The sequence below is a fragment of the Dermacentor andersoni genome, chromosome 1 (genome assembly GCF_023375885.2).
Source record: "Dermacentor andersoni chromosome 1, qqDerAnde1_hic_scaffold, whole genome shotgun sequence".
NCBI classification, from domain to species: Eukaryota; Metazoa; Arthropoda; class Arachnida; order Ixodida; family Ixodidae; genus Dermacentor; species Dermacentor andersoni.
In genome coordinates, this window is record NC_092814.1 from 180,025,073 (window position 1) to 180,039,941 (window position 14,869).

At 45.5% G+C, this 14,869-nt stretch overlaps 1 protein-coding gene across 1 annotated transcript; it reads left to right on the forward strand.

The window, feature by feature from the left end:
* Nucleotides 1-8,218: 8,218 nt before the first annotated feature.
* LOC126547217 (solute carrier family 25 member 35-like) lies at nt 8,219-11,607 on the forward strand. Its single transcript, XM_050195114.3, has 2 exons — nt 8,219-8,465; nt 11,288-11,607. The coding sequence occupies exons 1-2, from the start codon at nt 8,219-8,221 to the stop codon at nt 11,605-11,607; spliced, it is 567 nt and encodes a 188-aa protein (XP_050051071.2).
* Nucleotides 11,608-14,869: the final 3,262 nt, after the last annotated feature.

Genomic DNA, 14,869 nt, shown 5'->3' on the forward strand with positions numbered 1-14,869 from the left:
GCACCGTGCCGTGAGCTTTATAGGCCGCACAATATGAGCATTTGACAGCACACTAGCAACCATTGTTGCGTGGACGCTATCAGAACTGTTCAAAAATAATTTCGTTATAGAGACTTCGACTCCTACGGCGACTGTGATGTGCCGTCGCGACGATTCAATCTTTTTTTGTCTTCTAAATTCTTGGACATTTCAATATTATTTCTCAAGTTGCGTCGCACTGTATGTTTATCGGTCTTCATAGCGTGCGATTTCCCTCTGCTCATTTTGCATAATCCAGTGCATTAATTCATAACACAAACATGACCATATGCCATGCCTTTTTTAATGTGCGTCTTACCGCTCCCTTTCCGTTTCAGTAAACTTGCCAGTATCTAGCATCAACAAGTTAGTAGACCAAACCGTTATGACATTAGCCGGGAAGCGGGCGCGGGCGCGTCCCAGCGCACGTTTTCTTCTACTCACCGAACATCGAGCTGTCCCGGCGCCGTAGCAGAAATCTTCCTCGCGTCTGTGCTTGCTGCATACCCGAGTTGTAGCCGATGGCTGTCTGCCGGTTCTAAGTTTCGCCAGCCAAGCTTCACGCAGCTCCTTGCATACGTGTGAATAAGGTTGACACCGGGCTGCGTTGCCTGCGTCCGGCACTGGGGCACCGAGCAGTAGCCTACCATGCTGCACGCCTCCAAAGGCATCGACTGCCTATTATAGTACTTTCAGATGTTGGCAAGCAGACACCCAAGGCGGTAAAGCCTCACCACTTAATAAGAACCGCGGCGCAGGTGGGACTTTAAACTTTCGTTTTCAGCTCGCTTCGCCGCTTCCGAAGCAGCCGACGCGGCCGCTGTGTACACGTGATTGCTCATGCCACGTCACGCCGACGGTGGCGCCAGATTTTCCAGTGGTGGAGCTCGCCCCCAATATGGTATCGGTGGACGCGCTCGCCGCATGTCATTGGTGAACGGACGACGGCGCCCTACTCCAGCGCTCATCTCGTAGCGGTCGTCACTGCAGAGCCCGCCTTGCGCGGCGCTACGCATCTCATGCTTTCGCCATACCCGCCTTCTCCGCATTCCCCCTCGCGTTATCTTTGCTATCGCCGTCTTTCTCTACGTCTCATTCCGACGCCTCGGACTCCCTGCGGTCTCGACATCCAAGCTGCTGTTTCCCGGTCGGCACCACGGCTTCGCCTTCAGGCTCCCTGTTACGTTCCTGGAGGACACGAGGCTTTCGTGTAAATTGTGAATGCGCCGCATGGCTACCGCTGACAGCGGTAACTAAGGGTACGGGGTCTGCAATCGCCTCGACCTTCTCTCTCTTCTCTCTTTTCGTTCTTTTTTATGTCCCTTTCCCCTTTCCCAAGACGCTGAGTCGTGCTCCCTAAAGGGCTGCAGAAAATAGCGCCTCTTCCTCTTCACAATCACACTCTCTCTCAACCCCCGCTGCGCTCCGCGTTCGCTCTTTCATCCTTCGCTGTGCTCATCTGCTAGGTTACGCCGAGGAACAATGCCGAGGGACGCCGACGCCAAACGCGGGAACGGGCGCCTAAAAGCTGCGCTCTGAAAGTTATTGTGGAGCAGCGTACAGGGTGCTTCACGAGTAATATAGATATCCAATCTGCGTCGCGCAGTGACAGCGCTGTAATACTGCCCGAAATGTGTTTAATGTGGTTGCCGGTTGAAGCTGATGATACCGGATGACACGCTACTCGTCCGGGATAACAGCGTGGTCACAACACGGCATGAAATGAAAGCTTCGACGCTGGGCCACTACTCCACGCCACAGCCGAAATACGCCGGAAATACGCTTCACATGGTTGTCATTTAAAGGTGACAGCAAGTTCGAGCCGATTGTATACAATGCCTTAAATTCCCACGGTAGTTGCATTGAAGCACCATTAAGATTCCAAGTTAATCTCGACACTCCTGAAGACGTGACAACTCTGTGACATGGACGATTTAGTTACACGCGAACTAAACACATTATGTAAGTTACGCATCGCCTGGAAGCAGTGCAAAACGCAATAAAGGTGGCGCTGGTGTAGGGTAAGTGAATGCCACCTTAATGTATACACTTTTGTGTGCGCATGCTGGGCTGCATTAAAAGGCAAGCGGGAGACCGTCAATGAAATTTCTGCTATACACGTAGCATAAAAGTTACAAGCAAGGGATACGGTGCCTCAGAAAAGCTCGCGAACGTTTGGATAGAAGGATCTCTCTTTGTCAAAGGTCTCCTATCGTCGTAGCACCTCCTATCAAAACATTGGCCAGCCTTTCTGAGGCACTTTTATACCACAGTGTGCTACTCCTGCTATCGGCCCCCCTCTTCATTTTGGATTATATACGTAGTTATCGATGTGCACTAGCGACAGATGACGCTTTCTTTATTATTCTCTTGCAGATGCGGCACGTAGCAACAGAAACAATACATTTCGAACAATATATTTGCTTGGCCTACTGGGCAAGAAATAAAACTAACATCATATCAAGAGGCTACATAAACGATCTTTGATCCTGGCGCTACAAGTGCTCCGGCCAGTGGAAGCGTGGCACTTTCGGGGGTTTTAATGAGGACGTACGTAACTACTCACTCAACCACCACTTTTCAAGGTACCAGCATTTGACGGGCATGTCAATGGAGAACAGATTGATTAAGAAAAGAAGCAGGTGACTGACTTGACTCGGTGACTGAAGTTGCTGGAGTCAGCGCTATAGCGTGGCTGCGGACAGGTACAGAGAAAAGTGGCTTTGTTAACACTTTCAATTGTTTTGTTTCTGCTCTTGAAACGGTCGCGGTTGGATTTTGCTGAAGCGGGATAAAACGTTATATGCGGCAGTTCCTTTTAAAGGAGGCTGTGCGTTGGCGCATGTTAATTTAAAAGGTCGCGTCGTTTCTCGGTGCCGTTTTGCTAGCAGTCGTATTTTTCTCGGGCGATCTTTATGCACATCGCCGACGTAAACTAAGTTTTAAAATTTTAAATCGATTTAAAGTTGCTCTGCGGACTGCGCGCATATGAATGTTTTATGTGTCTGAATGCTTCTTGGTCTCCTTTCAGTACTAGGTATTTCTCATTTTCCCATTCGTTAAGGAGGGAATTATTAGAATCCATAATCTATACTAGAAAGTCAACGTTGTCGCTTGGCACGTACATTTTTTTGTCGAACAATTTTCAATTGAGACTCCGAAAAAAGCTGGAAATCCGCTGAATGTCAACACGAGACGTCCTGCTAACGAGCTGTCGGCAAAGTGGGATCCTTAAGCAGGGAATTACTACCGCACAGCGGCGTATGCTAGTTCGTTTACGTTATGACAGTGCCAACGTGGTGATGTTTTAATATCTGGGAATAGTTGTTTTGTGTTTTGACGGAGTCGTTGTTTTCAACCGTGCGTCATATATTCGGCTGATTGTACCTCGCAAAACTGCTAAAAAAAAAGTAGGCAGGCTAGTTCGGCGTTGCAGAATCACAAACCCAATTTCCAGCGAAGCTGGAAATCGGGCAGTTGCATCGAGAAGTTAAGTTGCCTTTAATCAAACCACTCACTTTAAAACGTTGCCCGCATATTACGAATGATTAGATTAAAACGCTTCCCGCATATCACGCTCTTGAGAACTTGTTTAAGGAATTTTGATCAAAGGTCGTACTTCACCAATTTACTTCTAACTTCGCATATACATCTCCGCTAATGTTCTCCCCTTTTCACCTAAGTTTGTCACCGTGGCTGCTATATAGTTATTACAGTACAGTCAGCAAAACTCTATGCAGTTCGTAAAGCCACTTATAAAGCTCCGGAGCACTTCCATAAGTAACGTACTATAAATGCCGCAATTAACCCACACATTTTGAATTTTGCCTACACTTCACCCATAAACTGCCCCCAATCCAAGAACTATAAACAGCATGATTGTTTAGTTCACAAACTACACCGGACAGGCCTATATATTACCAGTATTGTACAATACATGGAAGTAGGGCGCAAACAAGGGTTCACTATTTGGAAAACTCATCATTCAGCCAGAAACAATCTTTCGCCACGCATTATACTTAACATGCCTTCCATTTTCAACAATAAACTCGGTGTGATGTAGAGCACTCTCAGGACACTAGGAAACATAGCGAATAATGGCCGTATAACGCTTTCGAGCACTCGCTGAAGGAATTTGCACAAGCGATGTAATTCAGTCACACACATATAACTTCGCATGTTCATTGCCCATAATTAAGGTCCGTCTCATTTTCACCAAATGTGATCTTGGTGGCTTTTATAGTTATCCCGTAGACAAGGGGTCACACTCTGCACCGTTCGTAAAATAAATTTGTAACCCTTCTGAGCTATTGCATACGCAGTTGGCTCCATACGCTGCAATTAATTAACCCACACACTTTGAGCTTCGCCTACACATCGTCCATAACTTGCCCCTTACTTTTACCAAAAATAAACACGGTACCTCGTTTAGTCCACTGAATACACCAGCGAAACCTACTACGTGCCTCGTAGAACGCATGAAAATAGGCAGAAAACGAGTATTCATTCATTATTTACACGGCTCATAATTAAGCTGGAAACGTTAATGGTCCACATTTCCTCCGAATTAGAACTTGGCATCACCTATTGGGCACTGTGAAACGTTGCGGATAACTGCTGTATATGCTTTGAAGCACTTAAGGAAATAACTGGGCCTCTTGGGACTTTGCCCACACATGACCCATAAGATGTTTCCTATTTTCTCGAAATGTCAACACTGCGGCTCGAGTCAGTTCTTTGAGGACCTTGGACAAACTTTCTACGCGGCCCGTAAATTACCCTAGTAAAGCCCCGAAACGCTTGTATAAGTAATTTCCTACAAAAAGCTGTATTTAACATACACCGTTTAAACTTTTACCATTCGTCACCCACAACGTTTTCTCTACTCACCGAAATGCAAACAACGTCCCTCGTTTAGTTCAGCAAGGTGATCGGGAAAACCAACTACGTGCCTTGCATAACGCATGAAAATAGGGAGAAAACTAATAGCAAATTATTCTTTTCAAAACAAAGAATAAAGGCACACACTTCAAAATTTCGGTTCACGTATTCCATAGCAAGGCCCCATTTGCTCCAAATATAAATTTGCTTGCACCTTCATTTTTGACAAGATAGCGGTAAATGTTTGTAAGCATTTCATTTAACATCTCTAAGCAGGCAGACGACGATGGCTTCGTCATTTTTAGTTAAGCGCCTAATAAACCCATACACTTCAAAAGTTGTCTGCACATCACCTATTCCAAGGCGGAAATCGACCTCACGACGTCGTGCTCAGCAGGCCAACGCCATATCCACTGAGCCACCACGGTGGGCCGTACATAAAACGGGCGTAATTAGTGCAGCGCATATTTTTATGGTGTTTGCTGTCTTTTTTTTACATGCAGCGCATTGTTCTGTGCTTAGTGTTGTCACTGGTACCAGCTTCTCTTAACAAGTAAAACAAAAACAAACAAAAAAGGACACGCCGTTCTATTCACATACGAAAGTTAGCTGAAGTGTGTAGCGATTCTTTCCCAAGCATCTACCAACATAGGTGTATCTAACTGAATACATTAATTGGGAGGCACTTCTACACTGCAACGGGACAAGATGGTGGTGCAGGCACGTTTGCGATATTGAACTAAGCTGTTGACGCCACAGTCGAAGGTGCCTCAGGCTCTCCGACTGCTTCTGCAGGAGGCATTGGCCCATAGTCGCAACGCGCAGCCGGCTCTTCGTCCCTTTTCTAAGCGGGCCCCAGCAATGCCCTTTCTTCAGCATGACACTACTGGCGTCTCCTTCCCAGCGACGGAATTCGTCACGGCGGTGGTCGCCTTCGTTTTCTAGTGCCAACCTATCCAAACTTCTCATTTCTTATCGATGTCGGGATTTTGTGTATGCACAACCTCGAAATAATTGTATGCTATGCGTGTGAAGTGTGGGAAGCCGGTTACGCGGTAGAGGTAGCGAGGAGATAGAGGAGCGTAAAGAATATGTATGTATGTATGTATGTATGTATGTATGTATGTATGTATGTATGTATGTATGTATGTATGTATGTATGTGTGTGTGTGTGTGTGTGTGTATGTATGTATGTATGTATGTATGTATGCATGTATGTATGTATGTGTGTATGTATGTATGCATGTATGTATGTATGTATGTGTGTGTGTGTGTGTATGTATGTATGTATGTATGTATGTATGTATGTATGTATGTATGTATGTATGTATGTATGTATGTATGTATGTATGTATGTATGTATGCATGTATGTATGTCGCCTGCAGTCTAGAGGTTTAAAGTTAGATTCCAATTTGTTTGTTGGCGCGTTTTTTTGTTAACTGTTTTGATGTTGGTGGGGGAGACTAGCTTAGAATTATCCTTAACTGTTTTTTTCTTTTTATAGCGAAGAACGTGTCACTTTTGGGTCATAAATTATTTCATATTTAAAACAGCGCCAAAAACAAACGGATAAGGGAGGACGAGTGTCCTCCCTTGTCGGTGTGGGACGAGTGTCCTCCCTTGTCGGTGTTATTTGGCGCTGTTTAAAATATAAATGATCCGTACCAACTAGCTCGCACCCAAACCCTTCTGAGTCATAAATTATTTGCCGAACTCCGCGAAGGCGCGGCTTCAAAATGAAATTGAGCCAGTGCTAAAAGCATAAATTTTTGCTAGTGACTTTGTGCCTAGCACCAGTAACCAGACACACGGCTCAAAATGCGCTGCAAAATGCATTGCAGTTCCAGTTAACATATTTCCATACTTCATTTTCCCAAATGCAGGAATATTAAGTGTAACAGTAATGCATTCCGCTTGAAACCTTGAGTACTCATTTCACGAAAGTGATGCAATTCAAAGAGTCTCTACCGAAAAATGATCTTTCGAGTGCCGGCTGACTTAAGTTCTGCAGTTATCACACACTCCTCGGAACTCAGCTAGTTAGTGAACTCTGTTAACTAATCGAGTTGTTCATTATCGCACAAGTTGTGTTCTTTACCGCAGCAATGAGGCTTGGTGCGTAAAACTAATCTCGAATCCGCCTTTTAAAAGCGAAGCTTTCCTTGCCTCGTCCTGCACATTTAGGGTGCTGGATGCTGTCTTGCACCGTTGGCCGGTGCCGGACACTATGAAAACAATCACTGTATATACAGTCAACTCCCGTTAATTCGACCCTGGCGGGACGATAGGTTTGGACGAACTGTCAGAAATTTAAACTACTAACAGCAGCAAAGTGAATGAATTATTACACACACACACACACACACACACACACACACACACACACACACACACACACACACACACACACACACACACACACACACACACACACACACACACACACACACACACACACACACACACACACACACACACACACACACACATATATATATATATATATATATATATATGTATATACTTCTTGAAATAGTCTGCCATCGTTGACAGGCTACATCAATATCGCATTACAATAACTATACATGTCGTCGTTGGTCAGTGGCCCACAGACCTCAATAGTATCGGTGGCGCTAAGAAAAACAAAAACTCGGTGCTCTTTCACTGTGTGACGAAGGATGACTAGCGAAGCTGTGTATGTGGGACCCTAAATGTCGAACTGCATCTCCGACGCGGGTCGGCCCGCGGTATTGCAATATCTTCAGGAGCGGCCCAAGTATGGGGAGTACTAAACGCCTGCTTCACCTCCGCTGCGGGTCGGCCCGGCATTGCACTGTCTTCGGAACATTTTTCTACACGTGGACACGATAGTGGGGAAAGTAGCCTTTAACAACTTCGCAGTAAAAAAAGAAAAGACATCGCCCAGTGCAACACGCAAGTCGTCATCATCATTGCGGGACTGGTTGCTGCTTTCAGCGTCGTTGCCTGTGGAAGCAGCAGCACCGTCTGCTGAATTTCGTTCGCATGCTCTCGCATTGGAAGCAAACGTGTTATCCTTCCATACATTTTTGTGTCTGTCCGATCATAATGACTGTTTAAGAGCTCTGTATTCTACGTGCTTTAACTTATTTGTCATAACTGGATATTTCTGAATTCATAGCTCTAGCACATTTCTTAAATCCGCCGAATTCTTGGCCAATCCCCCTGAGTGGAACGGTGCCATTGTATTTGAGATCATCATCATCACAACATTACGCAGCGCGGCACTGCTTTGCTTAGCAGCTCGCTGGCTGAGAAGACGACGACAGTGACGACAGGATGCGTCCATCGGCGTCGCCGAATTGGAACGCCGGCTACGCAGCCCGGCGGTGGCCCCATGGAGACGCTTGGACGCGACGGCTACTGGCTCCGCTGAGCGCTTTCTTGGAGGCTCACGCCAACGAGCCGGTGACGAACATTGTAGTAGGCGCCATTGCCGCCTGTTCAACCTCCTTTGTGACGCACCCAATCGAGGTGGCCAAGCTTCGCATACAGCTGCAGGGGGAGCTCCAACCGCCGATTGCAGGTTCGCCACCGAATACCGTTCAGCTCTCTGTGCGCCTGTCTCGGGCATGCAATGTGTTGATCTCCACTAGCGCTTCCTGATACAGGTGGAGGCCGTATATGAAAAACGTCCCAGGGGCGCGCTGCCATTTTCGACGACGCTGGCCTCCTAGCACATGGGCAGGCATATATCAGAAACATGTTAACAGCGTTTGTTGCTGAAGCCAGGGTTGAGGCACGTCGATACGAACGCACAAAATAATTTCGCTTACTGCGAAGGCATATTTCACGCAAGGAAAAACAAGGACTGCGAACGCCATTCCGGGAATACGCTAAGCGCCACAGCATATGTATATCAGGGTGCCTACCAAACGGGAAGACCGGGAAATATCCGGGATTTCGAGTATATATAGTCTCGAAAAGCTCAGGGAAAACTCAGGGAATTTGTGCTTCTATCGGGGAAAATTAGCTGTAATTTTATTGAAGGAGAACGAAAGTCGCGGTAACGCTGGCTCGAATGAGAGACAGTAATCGTAACGAATCGTCTTTGACGCCCTGTCGTCGGCTGGAGGAGTTGCTAGTGTACAGTCAACGACCGGCTTTCCGGTTGGCCGATAATTCGGATGGCTTCGCGGCACCATGTACGTATCCCATAGAGTCAATGTATCAGAACGTCTGAAATTTCGGACGCAAGAACCCTTCGTCGTCCGATTTTCCGGACTTTTTGCCGTGACCGCAGGTCCGAAACGGCATTAATCAAAGCTACCACTGCTGTCATTTTGATTACCTCGCCGCCTGAAACCGGCGCTCTCGCACGCCGATCCGCTGGCAGCCGTAGCCACCACTGCGGCAACGCTAGGCCTAGCTACTTCGACGTTCGCTATTAAACTTCTTGCCGTTGGGTGCCGTGTTTTTCATTGGAAGAATTCGCCGTTGTCAACAATGGCACCGACTACGCCTTTGTGGTCCTCGCGATTGGCTTAGAAGCTCGGAAAGCATGGTGCGTTGCATAATGCCGGTTCCTGAAAGCCAGCTTCGCCTCTATATAGAAATGTTACTTGGTGAAGCATACGCAAAAGTATTGCGGTGAAGCATAACAAGCGTCGGAAGGGGCTATTGCCACGGGGCACATTATGTATTCCCTAATTATACAGGCGTGCAGCCGGTATCTCCTGTTACAGTACGAGCACCGATATGCCTAGTACGTGTACTGACAGGCCTTTGGAGCTTTTTCGAATGTGCCTGTGGCCATTGGTGCCCTTAAGGGCTGTAAAAGACATGCATTCATTTTTTTCCACCTGGCCGATTTTTCAGACGTTCTTGCGGCCCCGAGCGAGTTCAAAAAATTGGACGTTGACTGTACAATTGAACAAGAAGATGCTTCAAATGGTCCGTGGGGCGAACGTAGGGAGGAGGACGAGAACAGAAATGATGTACGCATTGAGGAATGGGCGGGAAAGGAAGCGTGCTGCCGCCGTTTCGAAGGAGCTTGAGCTCAAAAAACAAAGCGTTGTCTGATGCTGAGATGCAGGAGTACCTCATCCAAACCAAAATAAACTCTTTAAAGCAGTAAAGCACAACACTGAGGCGTCGTGCGCGGGCTGAGAGTATGTCAGGACTGTTGAAGTTGACTTACGAGCTGTTGAGAGAGAATCTCAATTGTGACAAAGTTCGGGCCTCATACCACTGAGCTTGCTATCAGTTGATAGAAATAGCTCATTTTCAAAAATATTTGCTTGTGTATGCATCTTCTTTTTATTAGTATTTGAAAATGTCCGACTCGATTTGCAATTTTTTTCGAAGGCATTTTATTTGCTATGCATTTTACTAACCCCTCCTTTCTGTTTTCTTTTTGAATAAAATAAAGAATACTCCTTACTAGCAATTCGGATTAAGTCATTTTTTTATTTTTTAACGTGCTTACTAGACAGTGATACCATCGGGTGACATGTTGTCAACCCGCCTAGACATAAAACAAAGTTCTGTGTCACTCAGGGAATTTTGCAACGGCGGCCAGGGAAAACCTGGAAAACTCAGGCAATTTGACAATGTCAACTTCGTAGACACTCTGATGTTGTATATATATATATATATATATATATATATATATATATATATATATATATATATATATATATATATATATATATATATATCCCAGGAAAACCAGTTCGCCGTTTCATAACGCTACCCCTATCTCTGCAGTTTTGACGCTAATAACGTTATAAGGACCTGCCTGTGCACACGCAGTTTCCATGAATGCCAGATTACCTCGGTTTTACCATACAGGTGACCACTATTCAGGTTGCATAACTGCATGGCTAGCGAAAAGTGGAACGCTTCCGTATAACGTCGATGTAAGTACGTTCGTACAAAATTAATCTCAAAATGCCGAGACCACCTTTGTTGAGCGCATAGTTCCAACGGGCAAAATCATTATCATGCGTTGTTCCGCCATTAGTTCTGAACACGCAAAGTAGATAAACACGCACAAAGAGGAGAGCTAAGCTTGCAAACGAATGTAACCTTCGCCATTGCGATCAATACGATGCGTTAGTCACCTGTGTGAAGACAAGCAAGCCATGCTGCGATGTCTATGGAATAATTTATTGTAGAAGTCTGAATATTTTTACCCAGGTGCCACTAATATGTGTACCACTCATATCTTGTTCAATATTTCTATTGTGGGTACGATGTGAAAGACAAGTGAAATGAATTGGAAATGTGGTGTGTCGTTAGGCGTGATTTTTGCACAAGCTAGTGCATGTTAGGCCTACAGGTACCTGCATGACCTCGGCTGCTTTCCCGTGACACAGCACCACTGTTGCCTCCCGGCTTGCGCAGACAGGTCGGCGCGGGCACGCCCCGTGTACCGCAACACCCTGCAGTCTATTTACACGGTGTACCGGCACGATGGCGTTCTCGCCGTTTACCGAGGGCTCTTGACGAACCTTGTCTACCAGCTACTGGCCAACGGCTTGCGCCTGGGCATCTACCAGATGAGCGAAGACCTCGGCTTCACGCTGGACAGAAACCTGGAGCCCAGCATCCGCCTGAGTGCGGTCTTCGGCGGCGTGTCTGGCGCCTTAGGCGCCTTCGTGAGCTCGCCGCTTTTCCTGCTCAAGACACACCAGCAGGTGCGATCACCGCGAGCCGGGGAATAACGGTCAAGTAGAGCGAGGTTGGTTTCGTCAGATGTCTTGATGGGGCTAGTTGGATCACGATTGCCGTAGGAAATTATACAGCGCGAACGGAAGAAAGAGACAGCACGCAAGAAGTCGCATGGAAATACTACGAGGTTCATATACTGAAAGTAACGAGCAACAACTTTTCAAAAAGTATTACGCTGAATTACTGGAAGCAAAACTTTGTCACTTTATTTTCCGGGCTTTCGTTTACATTTACATGTAGTCTCAATTTCCCTGTATGCATTTTCCCCACCAATCGGGAAGCTTGAATATACGCTTCCCAGTTTCGTCTAAGACAGTGACGCACTGCTGTACGAATCGCTTTTTGTGTTTCTTATCGTTCGCCTTGCATTTAATCGCGTTTGTGGAGGGTGCGGAAAGGCTTCCCTTCTGATTCTGTCACTTCCCTTCAGTGTAAAGCTAGCAGTGTGAAGGTATGCATTGTCGTGCTTGGAGTTAACTTTTCTGGTAGGTCGCTTATTGCGAAATCAGCGATGGAGCTTTTACAGCGTTTCAACTTATCAAGCAGCATTTGTTTTTCGGCAACCTAAGCTGTCAGTCATCTACAGTACGACACTGTGTCTGTTTTAAGCATTAGCGCTATCCTGTCTATTGTTACTCGCATGCCTTCTGGGTTGAATGTATCAACGGTCTCCTTATTGGCGTCAGTCGTGGACGTCTGAAAGCGACCTCTCCGATGTTGATCTTCAATGTTCATCTGGCCATTTTTAAAAGGCATGTCTCATCTTTACACACTGATCGAGCTTATTCACGCGTTGACGTACGCAAGCTGAAAGCCCTTATGAATCTCTGGGGCTAAAATTTGCGCTGTCACCAGAAGTTTTATCACCGCACATTGACGAAGCGAGACGTCGTGTGCTGCCATATTGTTTAGCGTACTGGTGGCTCGGTTATGCGACCTATTGATACCAAATGGCCACCCATGATTGCAGATATTATTGCGACACATACAACCAAACACCGGTTCTTCTGCGCTTTCTGTCTTTTATATATAAAAAAAGCTGCTGATAGTTACTTTCAGTAAGACTTTTGCATGAGTGGAAATAATGCAGACGACTTCCGTAGAACTATGGGGGTAGACACAGCGCTCCCCGCTCTACATTCCGAACTGCGTTTTTGTGTCTACTGCTGGGAGTACAGCGTTGTGCCTTGTCACTTAATTGCTGCTGTGCGGCTCTTCAACAATGCTCTAAACAATAACTGTCCAGTCCCGAATGCGAATACAATAGTCGTACTTCGGTTCATGGGGGCCATTGCTGGATATTGAAAAAAAAAAGAAACAACTACGATAGCAGTATTTGCGTGCCGCTTACGATTGCAAAAAAAAAAAAAATTATTGCAATGAAACTGAAAGTCAACTTTCCAACTAATACGTATACTATTGAGTGTGGAGACCACCGTGAAATTATTTTTTTTTACCGGTTGCAAGTAAGGTAAATCATGTAAACTAACTGTAAACATGTAAACTAATCATGTTAACTAATCACCACGTGTGAGAAGGCTTACATGGAGACAGTAAGACATTTTAATATGCCTTGATAGTTTGGCTGTCGAAGCGCACTCGGATATGACATCAATATGCTTGTTGAGCTAGAACCACCTCCATTCGGAGTTTCAAAGGACACTAAGACATAATGATCATCAGCGTAAGCACATTATATGCTTGTGTCACTTACTGTACATAGTCATATCACAAGAAGCCAACGAACACTGACACCAAGGACAACGTAGGGGAAATTACTTGTGCTTAATAAATGAAATAAAGAAACGATAAATTATTGGAAATTAAAGTGGATGGAAAAACAACTTGCCGAAGGTGGGGAACGATCCCACCACCTTCGCATATCGCGTGCGATGCTCTCCCAATTGAGCTACCGCGGCACCGTTTCCCCATCCACTTTCTTGGGTATTTATGTTTCCTAGTAGAACCCTGTGTGTGTTAGCCAGCGCCACCACTCACAGACCTTGGCGGCGGATGTGGAACATCCTTTCTGCCGCAGGCTTCACGAGAACGTGATCTTTTTGGGTAAAGGCAACCGGTCAATACACCCACACATGCTACCTGAAGGCATCAATGTTGCCGCATTCGTTACCGTAGTAGCTCAATTATTAGAGCATCGCACGCGAAATGCGAAGGTTGTGGGTTCGGTTCCCACCTGCGCCAAGTTGTTTTTTCATCCAGTTTCATTTCCATTAATTTATCGTTTCTTTATTTCATTTATTAAGCACAAGTAATTTCCCCTATGTTGTCCTCGGTGTCAGTGTTTGTTGGCTTCATATGATATGACTAATAAAAATTGGGCCACTCGGTTAACCCCCTTTCTTCTCGCTTGCTGCACATAGGAATCACCAAATATTTCAAAGACATCGCAGTTAAAATAATATTGTTTCCTTTTCAGCGACGTGTTGCTAGCTACGGCGGACATTGGTAAATGTGTGATAATCGATAATTAGTAGGACTTCATGTGGACTTAGTGTGTTTCTATTAAATTGCTTTCTATTAAGTTTTATAAACTCACATGCCACCGTGTTTCAATTTGAAAGCGACCACTGAGTATTGAATAAAACACTGTGTCGAGTGTGATCTTAATTTATATCATGCTTTTATTGAGTTTGTACGAGGCGAAAGACAATTTAATGGACAGTAAAAGACCTAAATGTGGGTACATGTAATAGGGACAGCCTTTAGCTAATGCAAGTGCAGCAGGAATATACTCGACAAACAAAGCGGCACTACAACACTCATCACCTAGCAAGCACGTACTTTCTTCCATCGTAATATAGCCGACAAGAAAAACAACACCACAGGCTCCAGTGAAAAGTAGCTCAAGATAAATAATTTCCCCAGTAAATATTAATGACACTGATGCTGCTTTGGGTCGTTGCAAATTGAGACGCAGATGCAAATTTGTGTTGATTTGCATAATTCACTGTTGAATAAAAGTGACGAATAACCACTGAACATCGTTATCAAAGTTATTTTCAAGGGAGCGCAGTCATTAAGGACTCAGTATATTTCCTATTGACGCCACGCAACAGGGTATTTACTCAGTTCAAAATGATAGGATAATAATTCTTCCGTGTCTGACGGAAGGGCAGCGTAACGGTGGAGCGAAAACAATGCGGCTTTATTTATTAGCTCGGGTGCTCCTATCTAAATACACGTAAAAGGAGAATTCGTTTTTGTCGGCAACCACTGCACCACATTTGGCGAGGT